We start from the raw sequence: 15,374 nt of genomic DNA, 5'->3' as shown, positions 1-15,374 counted from the left end.
GCGTGCGTGGGCTTCCTCATCGTGGGTCGCCTCGCATGTGTGGGCCGATGCCACATGGGCCGCACTGTGGCCTACCGTGCGCTCACGCGCGCGTGCACTGCATCGTGTGGGCCGCATGAGAAAATACATTTTTCTTTTTCATAAGGAATTAGAACTAGTTTTCTAATATAAATTTTGAGTTGATCTTTGGTAAATCATATAAAATCGTATAGGTATCCAAAAATTATGAAACAAGTTTTGTTAGGTTCCTAAAATTATGCTCTATCTATTAGTGTATTTAGTTCATATATACATGTTGATGCCAGGGGCTATTAAATCATTTGAGAGTGCTTAATATTAGTAGGTCAAATATTGTAGGAATTTTTGTGGTAAATTGGTGATAGATTTAGCTTTGAAAAATTTACAGTAGCTTCATGGTATTATTATGTGTTCACTGCAATTTTTGTAGCCTTAGAATAGGCTAAGTACTAGGGTAGTTAGGTGCTCCTTGTTGTAATATAAGTTAAATCGCTAATAAGAGTAAGATTACATTTTAGTTGCTAAGTTAATATCTGTTAGATGAATCCATACCTGTTTTTGTGGAAATGATAAGTAGTTAGTATCTTAACCATTAGAGCTACCTTAGTGGCTTAGTAGATATATTCTTATTTTAAGAATTATTGTTTCTTTAATATTAACGTGTTGCATCATCATCGTATGCATGTAGAGAACGAGTTGGTGGAGATCGTGACCATCGGAGATCACGAGTTCGAGGAGATGATCGAGGAGTACAATGTGGCCGAACCTCCTAAGAAATTGGGCCCACGTGCATCTATCGTTGTCTCAATAGACCTCTGATAGCGTACACAAGTTCCCAACAACTTAATAGGTCTGTCGGGTGTCCTCGGGAAACCCGAATCATCCATGAATCTTTTCTGAATAGGATCCCAATCATAGACATTGCAGATTACAACAGTTTTCAATATACATATCAGATATTATAAAGTAGAAGATTTAAGTTTTAATATTACAAACCAGTTGTTTCAAACTTACATAACCATAAGTGTCATACAACCATAGTAGTGGGATAATATTACATTAACATTATTTTTCATATAAACTAGTGCCTTGTCCAAAGGCCATTCATCATTCCTCATCGTCATCGACTTCAAACACTAACATGCAGCAGGGACCAAAACAAGCCTGCACATGCAACTCACCTGCAACAAGGGTTAACAACCCCTGAGTACAAAAGTACTCAACAAGACTGACCCGACGTAAAAGGGGGTGAAAGACTTTAGAGATGTAGGAGTTGGGGCAAGGTAAGGATGTAGCAAGATTCCAAAAGTTCTTTGCCAAAAGGTTACTATTTTTTATCCTATTTTTCAAGTTTTACCCCTAAGTCTTCTTGGTTCATCATCTCAAACTAAGTGTTCATATCCCATGTTCCAATCCTTCTCATTCCATTCCTTTTCTCAAATTTTAGTAATTCACCAGTCCTGCATTGCTTCTGTAATGAAATGAGTCTCCATATCCGTAGAGCACTGGCAATTTGAATTGATTCAAGTCCTAGCTGGGGATTCTTTATCACACGACATATGTAGAACTTAATCTTGCATACATCAACCTCGCTACCGGATCCTCCTATACTAAGCCGTCTCCACACCACCTGAGAGCACAGCACACCTCCAATCCGGCCACATTCCAGCCATGAGGGTACACGCTACTCCCACCATCTCTCCACTCCTAGTGCGTGGGCATTCGTCTTAGTATCATATTAGCCGAAGTAGGCTTACCGGAGTATGTGACCAGTACTACAAAGTGCCTCATTCAGAAGATCCACAATAAGTGGCCTTTAAGCGACATAGTCGGCAACATTACCCAAAATTCAAGATAAGTCACCCGACTAGTCTCTAGTTCATTCTACCTTCTTTCTTTCTTTGGCTAGGATGCCATCTTTGATTGTATCAAAACTTTTACTTTGAAAGCCTACCATAAAGCATACTAAGCATTCTACGCCTTTGTAAATGAAATCATCTTCAAGGATCGTAAACAATTAACAAGGTAGGCAATGCATCAAGTAGGGAACATTTGATATAATCAACTTAATGCAATAGGTAACATAGGTGATAAACTTTTCAAAGTAAATAAGGTAATGGTTTAATGTATAAACCAGGGCTTGCCTTTGTTGACGATCTCAGGTTCCGGATCAGTACCACAAATATCGAATCCTAAGACAACCGGGGATTCTTCCACAACTTGCTCAACTAGGATCGGTTCACTCTCGGATTCTACATGAAATAATAACATATGCTTCAACATGATGATAATGTAAACATGATGCTTCCATGGTGCATGAAATATAATAACACCTTGAGTACAACTTTCCTTCACGGTACAGTTGCAAGCCAACAAAACCAACTTGCAATTCTACCATCAAGGACCACACAAGTGACTTGACCAAATTGACCTTGAAACCCTACTAGTCACAAAACATGACCAAAACAAAAATCAAACTCTAACCTAACACTTAGGGTTTGCTTTTATTCGTTTTTGAATTAATTTGGAAATAAGCCCAAAATGAACTTCTTCCAAATGACCTCAAACTTTTATATAAGCTTCCTCATGACAAATTAGTGTACCAAAACAAATTTCATAATTATTGGAGTTATACAGTGGCCTACAAAAATCATGGAAATTACATTTATCAATTAATTGACTAAATTTTTCAACATTAAAAATTTATTCAAGTTTCAAGTTTCATATTTTTAAACCATAATAGAACATGTACAGAAGCTACACACAAATTTTCAGAATTTTTGGAGTTGTAATTATTTTCCTATGAATTTCCAAAATTTTTGCACTATTCAAAATCCAGAAAATACAAAACCTCATTGTTCTCTCCCTCTTCTCTCACTGACAGCCAGGACCTGCTTGTCAGTGACACAAAATAGGACACGGCGGCGCTGCCGGCTCTGGTCGGCCAAAACGCGCCGACGGCGAGACTTCGGCGAGGTGGACAGCACCAGCATGACCAACAACACCCCGCGAACCTATCCCGACCCTCAGAACAGCAGCAGGCGCACCGGAGGAAGCTCTACACCGGCCATGGCGGCCATAGTGGCGCAGACACGGCGACACACGGCATAACTCTGACTACAACGCGGTAGAGACTAAAGCGGAGAGAGCATCACGCTCAGGAGCTCACCGCGAACACAACGGTGTGCTTGGTGAAGGCGGAGATAGACTAGAGCGTCCTGGCCATGGTGAGGTCGATAGTGGCGGTGCTTCGGCTGGCTCCGAGGAAGAAGACGTCGTGCGGTGGCGCTGGACTGCTAGAGGCGAGGCAAGCAGGCCTAGAAGGAGTGGCAGGGCGAGGCGGAGGTATTGGTAAGCGCAATCGGCATGAGGTGCTACGGTGAGGATGAATTTTGCGAGCGCGGCAAGGTCACCGGTGGCGAGCAGACGGGAGGAAAAGAAGAATGACGGCGTCGGGTGCTCCTATTTAACGAAGGAGAAGGTGAGTCCAGCTTCGCCAGCTCCCGAACGAGGTCGCCACGGAGACAAAGACATGTCACCACACGAGGAAGCGGTGAAGACGATTAGCGGCAGTAGCTCGGTGGCGGGCAGGCGGTGGCGCCCTGCTGTCAACTTGATTTTTGAAAATTTACAGAATTGCCACTGAGTTCATTTTACAAATTACTCCCAAAATTTCTAAAGAAGTTGAAAATCTCCAAAAATAAAAGTTGCTCAACATTTCAAGTTCTACAACTTTGCTTAAATGAACATTTTGAAATTCTGCCTCCATTTTGAAATTTGAATTTGGGGTGCATTTGAGCATTTGAATCATTTCAAAATTACTCCAAATTTTATATGTAAACTTTAAAAACTTTGAATACCAAAGTTCATCCTTATAAAATAATCTTCAACTTTGCTTTTTGTCACACCCCCAAATTCCAAATGGATTTTGAAATAGACAAAAGGGGCAAAAAGGACTTTTATAATTTAAATTTGAATTCACATTTGATTTGTTTACCTTTTTACTTAACTATGATTTTTGACCATTCACATGGCCCATTAGGGTTATTTGAGTCAATTGACACATGGTCTCACATGATCATATGAAATTTGACCCTTGTGGTCATGATCTTTATTTAGAGTTTTGGATCACATTACATCACATAAAATAACAACTTATGAAATAAAGCTTATTTAGTGAATGCATTCAAAATTTTCTACTTTATGAATGCTTTACAATGCATATGATGACATGTCAAGTTTTAGTGCTAGGTCAAAACACCAGAGGTGTTACATATAAGGAGGAGATCCTCATGTAGGAGGAGGTCCCAGAGCCGCCATTGACTGACTGAGCTGACACCTCGCCTGCCCAAGGCAAGCCCCAGTGCATAATCCTTATTTTGAATGATCACTGGATATATATATGTGTGTGATGTGCATTTACGTTACAGGATTTATATTGAAACTACATGCATAGATGAACCTACCTATGAGTCCTACTAGCATAGGTCGAGTAACTGCTATGCTTAGGCTATCTATAGCGTGAGTAACTTGTCGTTACTCATAATAGGTGATTATTATTATCACTCTCATGATAAAATGATAAAAAGGAAATGAAGACCGGACAAAGATATGGTACGGGTATTGGTGAGAGTAATAGGTTGTGTCCTACGGCCAACGAGACATAGCTTGATTACACTATTTTCTCTATCGTGTTGGTTAATGTTCGGCCGTTGCATTGGATTCTAGTCAGGTCATAGACTTATTATCCTAAGCACATACTTACTTATGGGAGAGGGAAGGCTCGTTGCTCTCTTATCATGGGTTTTGGCTCTTTTTGGACTGACTGATTGGAGGTGGGGATGGTGGACGTCTAAGCACCACACTGAGTCTAGGACTCAAGAGTGGGGGCTTGGAGTCCAAGTTTGGATGGGGACCTAGACCCCTTGATAGGAGAGTGGTGGGTTGGTCTTTCTTGTGCCTAGGGTATAAGTAGGGCACGTGTTTTGGGGTACCCAGCTAGGATACATTGGTTCATGAATCATCTTGTAATACGGTACAGATTATATACAATCTAGCACCATAGTAAGAACTGAAACATGAAAGATGGTGAAATGGATCTGATTGCTCAACTCTTACTTGAAAGTAGAACAGGTTCTTACATAGAATGGTTAGATAATGAACTAATCATGACTACTAATAAGAAACATACATAAGGATTCACTATTAGTAATGCTTTACACAAAAAGAAAACCCAGCAAACCATAAAGCTTATCATATCCTTTAGAGTCAGGAAATTATTCCCACTAGTTGGGTAAGTCTTATGAGTATATTGTGTACTCAGGGTTTATTTACCTCTGTTGTAGGTGCAGCTTGAGAAATGGCTGTTGTGTGGAGGATTCTTCTGGTGGGCATAGATGGATCTTTGTATTTTATCATTAGATGTTTATTTTAATTTCACTGTTTAAATTTCGCACTTTGAACTTGGTATTATAATAATATATTTTTAAGAACTCTTGTTGTATAAAATGGACTAAGTATTGTAAACTCATTCTCATTATTAGATCCTAGGTGAAAATGTGGATTGTTCAAGTTCTCCCTTGAGGTGTGCTTGATGGAACCGTCCGATGTAGCCAGCTTTCGGGGTACTTAGTGTCTGGTGGAAGACGAGCGCCTCCAGAAGCATGCTATTTTGGGTGGTTCTGCCACAATGGATGAATTGAATCAAAACAATAATTCATTGGTTGAGCCTCATCTGTACCCGCGGCAGCGCCACATGTTGGGTGAAGTAGTGCCACACTCAATAGATTGAACCTATAAATGCAGATGTTGTTCCATCGATGACTCTATGTTTTGGTTGGATTTGTGCACCAGATTTGTTTCTATCTTAAATATGTAGCCACTTTACCTACATTGTAGACAACTCCATGTATTTATTTAAGTCTACTCATTCTGAGATTATCTAGTGGTTTAGGAGAATGTTTGAGAAATAGTCTAAATAGTAGAGAAGAATTGAATCATGGGAGAGGGAAGCACTGCCGCACCCTCTGACCTAATTAGTTTAGAGTGCTTTCTTAACTCGAGATTTGAATCATCTTATCTATCCAGAGTATTTTTCAAGTGTTCTTTTATACCCCCTATGTACAATTTCTTATTTGGACATATATTTGTTTGCATAGATGTCCTCTGGAGGTGATGATGACCGGAGGGGGAAGAGGAAGATGACAGAGCCTCAAGATAAGTAGATGCCTCGTCATGGTCATGGCAGGACCACAGGGGGCAGCAGCAGTGCAGTAGGTAGAGATATTGCTAGAGATAGGGGGAGGAGAGATCAGATAATCTAGGAGGAGGAGAACCTAGAGAGGGCTGGCCACACCATTCCTCCAGGTGCTTCCCTAGATACTCCACCTCATCTTGAGGAGTTTGATAGGAGCTACATCAGATAATATTTTGAGGTAGTAGTCATGAGGCATCCTATTGACACATGTGCTCATCCCGTGCTCAACTTTGCGGGAAAGCTAAAGATGGTGGAGGAAGCACGTGAGAATAATCCCTATGAGCAACCCAAGGATTTGGAGATTGACTACATGTTTTGAAATGAGTTTCATTCCAACTTCTATGCATCTGTGAACTTCAACTCTAAGAAATCAAGGTTGTGAAGATGCAGTATGTTGATTCGGAGGAGATTAAGACAAAGAATGAGTCAGAATTGAATAAGATGATTAAGGCTTGTGAGTTGTTTGGCCTCACTGATATTATGAGCTTCATATATAATTGGAATGAGGAAGTGCTAGCCCAGTTCCATGCCACTTTCTTCTATAGTATCTATACTGATGAGATTCATTAGATGATTGAGGGACGACATTATAGAGTTGATTTTGTGACTTTTAGCCAGATCCTTGGTTTTGGAGAGAAGGAGCGGGGCTTCACTTACATTCATGATACGACTAGAGTTGAGATCCGTGACATTGCATATATGTGGATTCACAGGAGAAGTGCAGATGGGAAGGTTAGTGGCATGAAGAGCTATTATTACATTCTAAATAATTTTGATCAGGCACACTATCAATTCCAAGGATGGAGCAGCTTCTGATCTTAATAGATATGTGAGGAATGTGTTTGCTAGATTTGATCCTAGAGGTGATAGGTTTAATGTCCCTCACTTCATGTAGCATGAGCTAAGGAACTCCATGGAGAATGGGACAAATAGGATACCCTATGCCCCTATCTCATATTTTTGATTGAGAGGGTCACTGGCTACATATTTGAGAAAGATGGTGTCGGTGCAGAAAGTGACCAACACGTAAATATTTATAGTTTTATCGTACGTTGTGATTGGATGTGACCTAGCACTCAATGACATAGGGTTTATACTGGTTCAAGCAACGTGCCCTATGTCCAATCTAAGTCGGTCAGAGACTTTATTCCTGAGCCTAGGTGCTTAAAGTTTGCTGTGGGGTTACAAACGAGAGGGAGTAAGATAGGGGGTGCAAGAGGTCCAGTCGGACTCTAAACCAAAGGGCTGAGAGAGATGGGTGCTCCTACATGAGCTAAGTGTTTGAGCGTGTGCTCTGTTGGAATCGTTCGAATCGTAGGTTGTTCAAATCGTCTATGAATCGATGGAGAGTTGATCCATCGAATCGTCCATATTCGGAGAGAGCGTATACCCTTTTATAGATGAAGGGGATGGATTTACAAGAGAAAGAGTGTGAAAGAAAGAGAGTGTGTGTGCTACCTAGTTTTGTTGCCCATGCCGTCAGGTACAAGGCGGTTCATCGGTGCCCACAACACTGTTAATGTTCGGATACATGTGATAAGCTCTATCGTGATCTTTTGGTATGGCTGATGTCAGCGCCTACCATACTATAGGATAAATGTCAGCGCCCATAACACTATTGGTGTTCTGACATGTCTAGAAGGATATAAAGTACCCTTCTGACATGACTTAACAGTACTGTCCTATAGGAGTGCAGTGTATAGTCCTTGATATTGCGGCTGACTGAAGCGCCCTGCCTTACTTGCCCTGTCCATTTCCTGGGTCTTCATCGAGTGAGTATCCCCGATCGGTTGTTCCCCAGTCGGATCCGGCCTCCTAGTCGGAGAAGAGTTGTAAGCAGAGGTTTGGTGTATTCTTGGTTGGAGAGGTGAGTTAGAGTCGGAGGTGAGCGCGTTCCTCCTTGGCTAGGTCTTCCAATCGGAGAGGCGGGCCAGAGTCGGAGGCGAGCTGGCTAGACCTTCCAGTCGGAGAGATGGGCCAGAGTCAGAGGTGAGCTGGCCAGGCCTTCCAATCAGAGATCGCCCTTTTGGCCCGTCATTAGATTTTTGGGCTGGCCTAGGAGTTGCGCGTCGTTCGTAACATCGTCTGCTGGGCCGAGCTTTTGCTAGGAAGCAGGTCCATGAGGGACCCCAAGTTTATGAACCCGACAGATGGTCTTCACACTATCTACAAAATTGAGAAGACCCAAGGAGCAGGTGCTAGCAGGGCAGTGAGACGCTCTCCATTAGTTGAGGATGTGCCTGAGTCGTCCCGATCTAGGCCTCCCAGGGAAAAGAAGATGGAGAAGTTTGGGAGATGGATTAAGGTCATTTTCATAACTTGCACTTATATAGTGAGGACCGCATATTAGGACCAGTTGGAGAATCGTGAAGCCAACCGGGAGGCTAGAGAGCGTGTAGGGCTGCCACCTCTTTCTCTAGTTTAGTCATTGTCGAGGTTTGATGACATCCCTAGCCTTTCTGAGATAGATTTAGAGGATAAGGAGGAGGAGGAGGAGCAGGAGCAACTAGAGCTTGATCCTCACATGAGTCACCAGGCGTGAGCGACACACTTCGACCACTCATCGCTAAGATAGGGCGATGGTGTCTTCTTCTTCCTCCTCCTCCCCCGACGATGATGATGGTGGAGAGGAGGATGTTGCAGGTGCTAGTGGAGCTGCTGGTGGGGATGATGTCGATTGGGACACCATCTAAGAGGACGAGGAGTGAGTGTTGGTTTTTCTTGTTTTCTTCTCTTTTTGACGCTTTATGCCAAAGGGGAGAAAATTAGAGAGAGCAACAACTTTTTCGACGCCATGGAGGTTGTCGCAGCTAGAAGTCATGTTCGTATCCGTTTATAGTAGTCTTCGTTAGGTGAGAGTTTGAGAGTCCTTTAAAAACTCTATTTATATAATAATGCTAATTAAGTACTTTTTATATGTGTGGGATATGGACATATATTAATCTATGCCGTTGCTCGTGATCTGTGCTGTTACAGTAAGTACGACAGTGCCGCACCCAACTACAACAGTAAACCATGATTGTGCATAAACTGTTATTTGCATCATGGTTTACATACCTGACACAGTATGCAGCACCCCACAGGAGCATGGATGTAGGGGGAGCACAATCACTTTCACTAAAATGTGAATCTTTGCTTCTTATGCTAATTTAAGAATTCAATTATCTATTCACATACTTAGGGGGAGGCTCTACACCTATGGTTCAAAAATCTTAGTATTTATTTCATAACTTTTGTAAGCTCTAATTGGGTTGTCATCGATCACCAAAAAGAAAAGATTGAAAGTGCAATCAAGCCCTAATTATAGGTTTTGGTGATAATAATCACGTAATTAGAGAACTAATAAGATTTATCGAGATGACAAGCAGGGAATTCATGTTCGAGGATGCTACACGAAATAAAGGAGCCTCTAATTATAAATGTAGATGGCTTCAAACTCAAAGGAGGTTTAAATTCTTTTATATTTTGAATTTGAGTATAGAAAAAGCTATACTATAAAGGGAGACACAATGCTTAAGCTAATATGTGCTACCAAGTGCTCAAACATACACATGTATCCTCAGATTCATAGCCAAGACAGTATATACTTCACTTTTACCCTTGCTGTATTGTGTGGCGCGACACTGCCGCACTTAAGCCGCGGCACTACCGCGACTTAAGTGATCGTTGGGGTTGAAGGGATATTTATATCCATCCTCTTCCTCCCTAACGTCTCTCTTCCTCCTCAACTGATTCCAACACTAATAAACAGAAAATGAGCTATCTCTCTCTCCATTGTTGAACTCAAGCCCCTAAGAAAATTCATTAATTTCCTCATCAATCCTTGAGGAAAAATGATCCAAAACTCGATTAGAGAACAACTCTATTGATTTCCCAACTCAAAAGAGCACTTCACGTTTTGGCCGGCGGTTGTGTTCGTTACTCTTGGAGCTTGGCTCCTAGCCGGTTAGAGCGTCGCCCGTGTAGCTTGCCAACTTGTGTGGCAGTCCTAGGAGATTTATAACCATCTCTTGAAGCTAGTATACTTATTTCTCATCTCAAAAGTTAAGTCTCTTGACTTGAGAACGAGGAAGGGTTGGAAAGTCCTAAACCTTAGTAGCTAACCTCAACAACGTGGAGGTAGACAAGCTTTGGTGGCGAGCCAAACTACGGGATAAATTATTGTATCACTTGTACTTGATTTACATTACTTGCATTTCATATTGTTGGTTGAGGTGATTTTTAGGGTTTCTAGTCGATCTACTTGTGTGTGGTGTTTTTACTCATTCTAGCTCTTGATCTGTTACTATAATACCTGCAGTAAGCTGAGAAATTTCTTTGATCTAAGTTTTCGTTCATTGATTTTGAACTGTGACTTGAAGTTGTCAGCAGGTGCGGCAGTGCCGCTGTTCTAATCCGGTAGTGCCGCAGTCCGACAGTGCCGTCCTCCAGAGCGGTAGTACCGCAGGGTGAATTTGATAAAAGTTTGAGTGTTTGTTTTGATAGGCGTATTCACCTCCCTCTAGACCAACCAGAGATTCTACACGAAGCCACTGTCGGTACCATCATCTCGTCGTTTTTTCTCTCACAACGGATGGAACTTTAGCAGCCTGTTCGCTTTAGCAGCCTGTTCGCTTGCTGGTTTCAACCAGGGCTTATCAGCCAACTAACAGTGTTTTTCCTTTTACAATAAACCAGCACCAGTCGAACTTATCAGCCCAGAAACCAACCAGCGATCAGGTCGTAAATTTTTATATTCGCAATCTAAGAGCATCTCGAAGAGATTAACCAAAATAAATATCTAAATTTAGTAATTTAGCTATTTTCTAAAAATAAATCTTACTTAAAAATACTAGACTACCCAACAAACTATCTAAATTGAAACTCTCTATATTCAAAAACCTACCACGTCATCCGAGCTCGGGTCTTTTTCAGATGGCGTAGACCTCGTCGTTCGTCTCCTACGTTGCCTGGAAGTCACCTTCGCCAAATTGCAGCCTGCTAGCTAGTCGGCCACCAGGCTTGAGAGGCCAACAGCGCAGGTGCCGCAGGATGGGGACACGGCGGCACGGACATGGATTCCGGCGGCAGTAAGCACGAGGACCAAGAAGCAATATGAGGAAACAGAAGACTGAGCACGGGTAGCCGCGGATGCGCGGAAAGAGGCCGCCCCGCGCGGCGAAGACGAGAGATGGCGAGCCAGGGAGCGACTCCATCTATAGCTAGCGAATAGGGAGGATTGGAGAGGATGTAAATTTGGAGAGGCACTTAGCTAGCCTGTTGGAGACGTTTTAAGTCTAATAATAGCTAAATTTAGCTTTACAAAACAGTTTAGCTAATCTTCTGGCGATGCTGCAATCCAACGCGTGGCAAATGGACACTACAGATTCCATGGCCCATGGGCTCACCGGTTTGGACCCACCCATGAACAGGGGGCACAGGGCTATTGCAGGCCCGCTCGCAATCGCAGCTCGGTGCTCGGTGCTCGGGGCCCTTGGACACGGCCACCGCACCGCGGCGCGTGGCCAGCGCAGCGAATCCAATCCCATCCTCATAATAAATAAATAAATATAAATAAGTAAAGAATAATTCTACTTACCCTCCTCTCTCTCTCTCTCTCTCTCTCGCCTCGATTTCTCGCGCAGCGGCCTTTCCCTTCTCTCGGCGCCGCCGCCGCCGCCGCCGCCGTGTTCCGTCTCGTCGCCGATGGCTTCCGCCAAGGTACCTTTTCCCATTGTATACGGTTCAATTCGATTATGGCGCTGGCGTCGGCTTAGGGTTTGGTTTCTGACGTTTTTTTTTTCTTTTGTTTGTGATCTATTTGTTTGGGTAAGTTCGGTGCTGTCGCGCAGGTGGAGAACCGAGGCGCGCTGTCGAAAAGGTCACGCAACGACGGTGAGGCACTTCCCCACTCTGATCTGTTTTTCGCTCTCTTGTCAGGCCGGAGTTAGGGTTTAGTCGAGTTGCAAACTGATATCTTATCGGGCAGGATTTGTTTTTTTTTTTTTTTTGTTTGGGAATTAGGGATTGATCAATCGCAAGAACAGCTGAGCCATATTTGAGCGACACGAGCGGCTCTAATAGATGAAATTAGGAGAATATGTGCTAGAATTGACCTAGGTTCACCAGAATCTTTTGTAAGGAGTTTGGGGAATTTCGACTATGTTTCACTCGACTACTGGTTTGTTTTGGTTAGTTTTAGGCACTTCACCATTTTAGTCTATCCTATATGTGTATTGTATGGAGTCCTCATGGAGAACAATTTCTAGTTCTATAAGGGGATAGCCTTTTATCTAATTTGGTTCTGATTGGTGCCGTGTGGATTCCACTCGTGGTTAATCTTATGCCTGTGTAAAGTAGTTGCTGGAGTTTGAGAGTCCGTCACCTGAAGACGGAAGAATGAGTTTGTAAAGCTATGACACAATAAAATGTAGCTTGCTGTGGTTGCTTTCTGTGCGCAAGAGTTCATGGATGTGTTTATTGATAGTCAATTTCATGGTTTACTTAGCATTGTTGAGAGAACTCCCTGGGCTAAATGTATTATACTCTCTTCTTTTCCCACCCCACCCCTTTTTGGAAAGGAAACTAATTACAATGTCTTGTTTTACTTGAGTCTTGTTGGTTAAGAGAAGGTTCTACTATTTTCAGTGTCTGTAAGGGAGGGGGACTGGAATTGTCCTCAGTGTGGTAATGTCAACTTCAGTTTTAGAAATGTTTGCAACCGTGGAGCCTGTGGTGCACCCCGTCCATCACCGAGTCCAAGTCCTGTAAGTTGTCATAGATTTTCTTCCTAAGTAATGCCATTAATGATCTGTAGTGTCAAGTGGAACATATGTTAAACACCGGAGGTCAGCTTTGTTTGGTTGTTCCCCCTTCCTTTTTTTCATCCTGGGAGATTACGCGTGCATATATTTTATATTCATTCACAGTTTCTAGAGATTTTCTAGTATATATATGTTATATGAGCACCCGCTACCATCTGCTAGTTAAGGAGTTACGATGAATACTTATGACACTTATTGCTTAAAATTTGATGTGTTTCATGGTAGCCATACGAAAGGGAATAGGTTTATGCATCATGTCTGGGTTATCAACTATTCAACTGTTTGAGATGTCTTTTTAATAACTTCTGTTTGTTTTATAGAGAATGATGCCAGCACCTCCTGCTGCTGGATATGACCGGTCACCTCTATTTTACGGAGGAGGTGGTGGCGCCCCACCTCCAATTCCGCTTGGATCTGGTAGCTATGGTGCTCCATATCCACACCTTGGGATGCGATATGGTTATGGTCCACCAGTAGGAGCTCCTGGTTCATATGGCCTTTTCTCGTCATATGGTCAACTTGGGCCAATGAGTGGTCTGTGTTTCTTCCACACCTGATAATTGTGGTTATTCAACATTTAATTGATTGGCTTATGGTTGTTTTTTTTTTGTTTCTTCCACACCTGATAATTGTGGTTATTCAACATTTAATTGATTGCCTTTTTTTTTGGGTAATTGTTGCAGGTATGGGATATGGCCCAGGACCTGAGCTGGGCCAATATAGCTATGGGTTTAGAGGTTCTCCAATGCCGGTTTGTCTTCAGTAAAACCATAAACGTCTATTGGCCTTTTTATTGGGGGGGTTGCGCTCATGTTTTTATGTCTAAAATAGGTTTCGAGCCCATGGTCTGGTGGAGCATTAGCTGAAAACAATGACAACATTGCTTCAAGAAAGCGCCGTGGAGGTAAGTGATAATATCCTTTTCACATCATTATACTTTTGATTGCATGTATTTTGTTTCTCCAGACTCATTTTAGTTTAATGGCTTCATCAATTACTGATTTGCTATGTTTGGCCCTGATGTAAAATAATTATTTTGATGAACTCATGGTATGATAGTTAACTGTCTTAAAAAGTGTTAGTTTTGTGTCTTTTCTATCATTAGATTAGTTCAGTCTAGAACTGGCAGCATTTCTTGGCATATTTATAGATCATATGTATGATTATACTTACATTGTCAGCTAATGAGAGTGGATAATAGTTTAACAGTTTGGTGAAACTGAAACATATTATCCTTCAAGCCCAGAAGTAGGTTTATAGTTAATCGATTCAGTACACAGGCCATTATGTTGAGAATTGCATGAAGTAAATAATGTTGATCAGCCTGTTCTTTTGCGGTAGAACCGTAGAACCATGTTTATCATAGCTCTTTCATATTTAGTTGTTTCAGTTCACTTCTCCCTTCGCCAGTTTTCTTGTTCCCATTTCTGATTTCTCAGCTGTTATGAAAATTCTTATCTGTAGGCCCTGATGGACTTTCTGAGGGTGACTGGACCTGCCCCAAATGTGACAACATTAACTTTTCCTTCAGAACCACTTGCAACATGAAGAAATGTGGAGCCCCGAGGCCAACTCCTGTAAGCATGATTACCCCTTTCTTGGACTGCTGTCAATACAACAATACTACTTTTATTTTGTGAATGATAGATCTTTTAATGTGTTTATATTATAAGATGGTTCTCTATGTTTCCTTTTTGTATTTTCGTATATATGCACAGTATAAATAAAGTGCACAAACCTTCATGGACAGTTTTTCGGATGAAATGATATGCCTTCCTGTCTTAACCACTGTGCAAATTAGCAAGACGTTTGAAGAAAAATAGTGTATGCAAATTGCTTCCTTCTAAAATTTTGTGTTTCGATGTAATCAACTGCTCTACTCTCGTAGGGAGGTAACACGAGCTTGTCTCGCAAGGACAATAGCAATAAGGAAGCCCCTGAAGGAAGCTGGACCTGCCCAGAGTGCAACAACCTGAACTACCCATTCCGCACGGTATGCAACAGGAAAGGATGCTCGTACAGCAAGCCAGCCCCGACGAATAACTGAACCCAACCTCGCGCACAGCGTACCATATTGTTGAGAGGCATAACTGAACTATTGTTGTACCCTTAGATTGTATCCTAGTCGTGTGTAATCTTTGAACTGCACAAAAATGTTTGTGCCTGGAGACGAGAGATTCTATTCGTTGTGTTTAATTTACTTATTATACCTTTTAAATGCTGAAAACAAGGGAAGAGCTATATCTATAAACTGTTGATCTGTTATACACAGCAATTGACGTCAATTGTTGCTGCTC

At 42.1% G+C, this 15,374-nt stretch overlaps 1 protein-coding gene across 2 annotated transcripts; it reads left to right on the top strand.

The window, feature by feature from the left end:
• Positions 1-11,829: 11,829 nt before the first annotated feature.
• On the top strand, positions 11,830-15,362 carry LOC136542330 (ranBP2-type zinc finger protein At1g67325-like). 2 transcript variants are annotated; one of them, XM_066534714.1, is made up of 8 exons: positions 11,830-11,974; positions 12,088-12,148; positions 12,902-13,020; positions 13,398-13,611; positions 13,761-13,828; positions 13,909-13,981; positions 14,542-14,654; positions 14,966-15,362. In XM_066534714.1, the coding sequence occupies exons 1-8, from the start codon at positions 11,960-11,962 to the stop codon at positions 15,122-15,124; spliced, it is 822 nt and encodes a 273-aa protein (XP_066390811.1). In that variant the 5' UTR covers positions 11,830-11,959; the 3' UTR covers positions 15,125-15,362. The 2 variants fall into 2 exon arrangements, with proteins under 2 accessions (XP_066390811.1, XP_066390812.1); XM_066534715.1 differs by having other exon boundaries at positions 11,863-11,974; positions 12,106-12,148.
• Positions 15,363-15,374: the final 12 nt, after the last annotated feature.

Source organism: Miscanthus floridulus, chromosome 3 (genome assembly GCF_019320115.1).
Source record: "Miscanthus floridulus cultivar M001 chromosome 3, ASM1932011v1, whole genome shotgun sequence".
In the NCBI taxonomy this organism is placed as follows: Eukaryota; Viridiplantae; Streptophyta; class Magnoliopsida; order Poales; family Poaceae; genus Miscanthus; species Miscanthus floridulus.
This window is presented reverse-complemented; position numbering and strand designations above follow the sequence as displayed.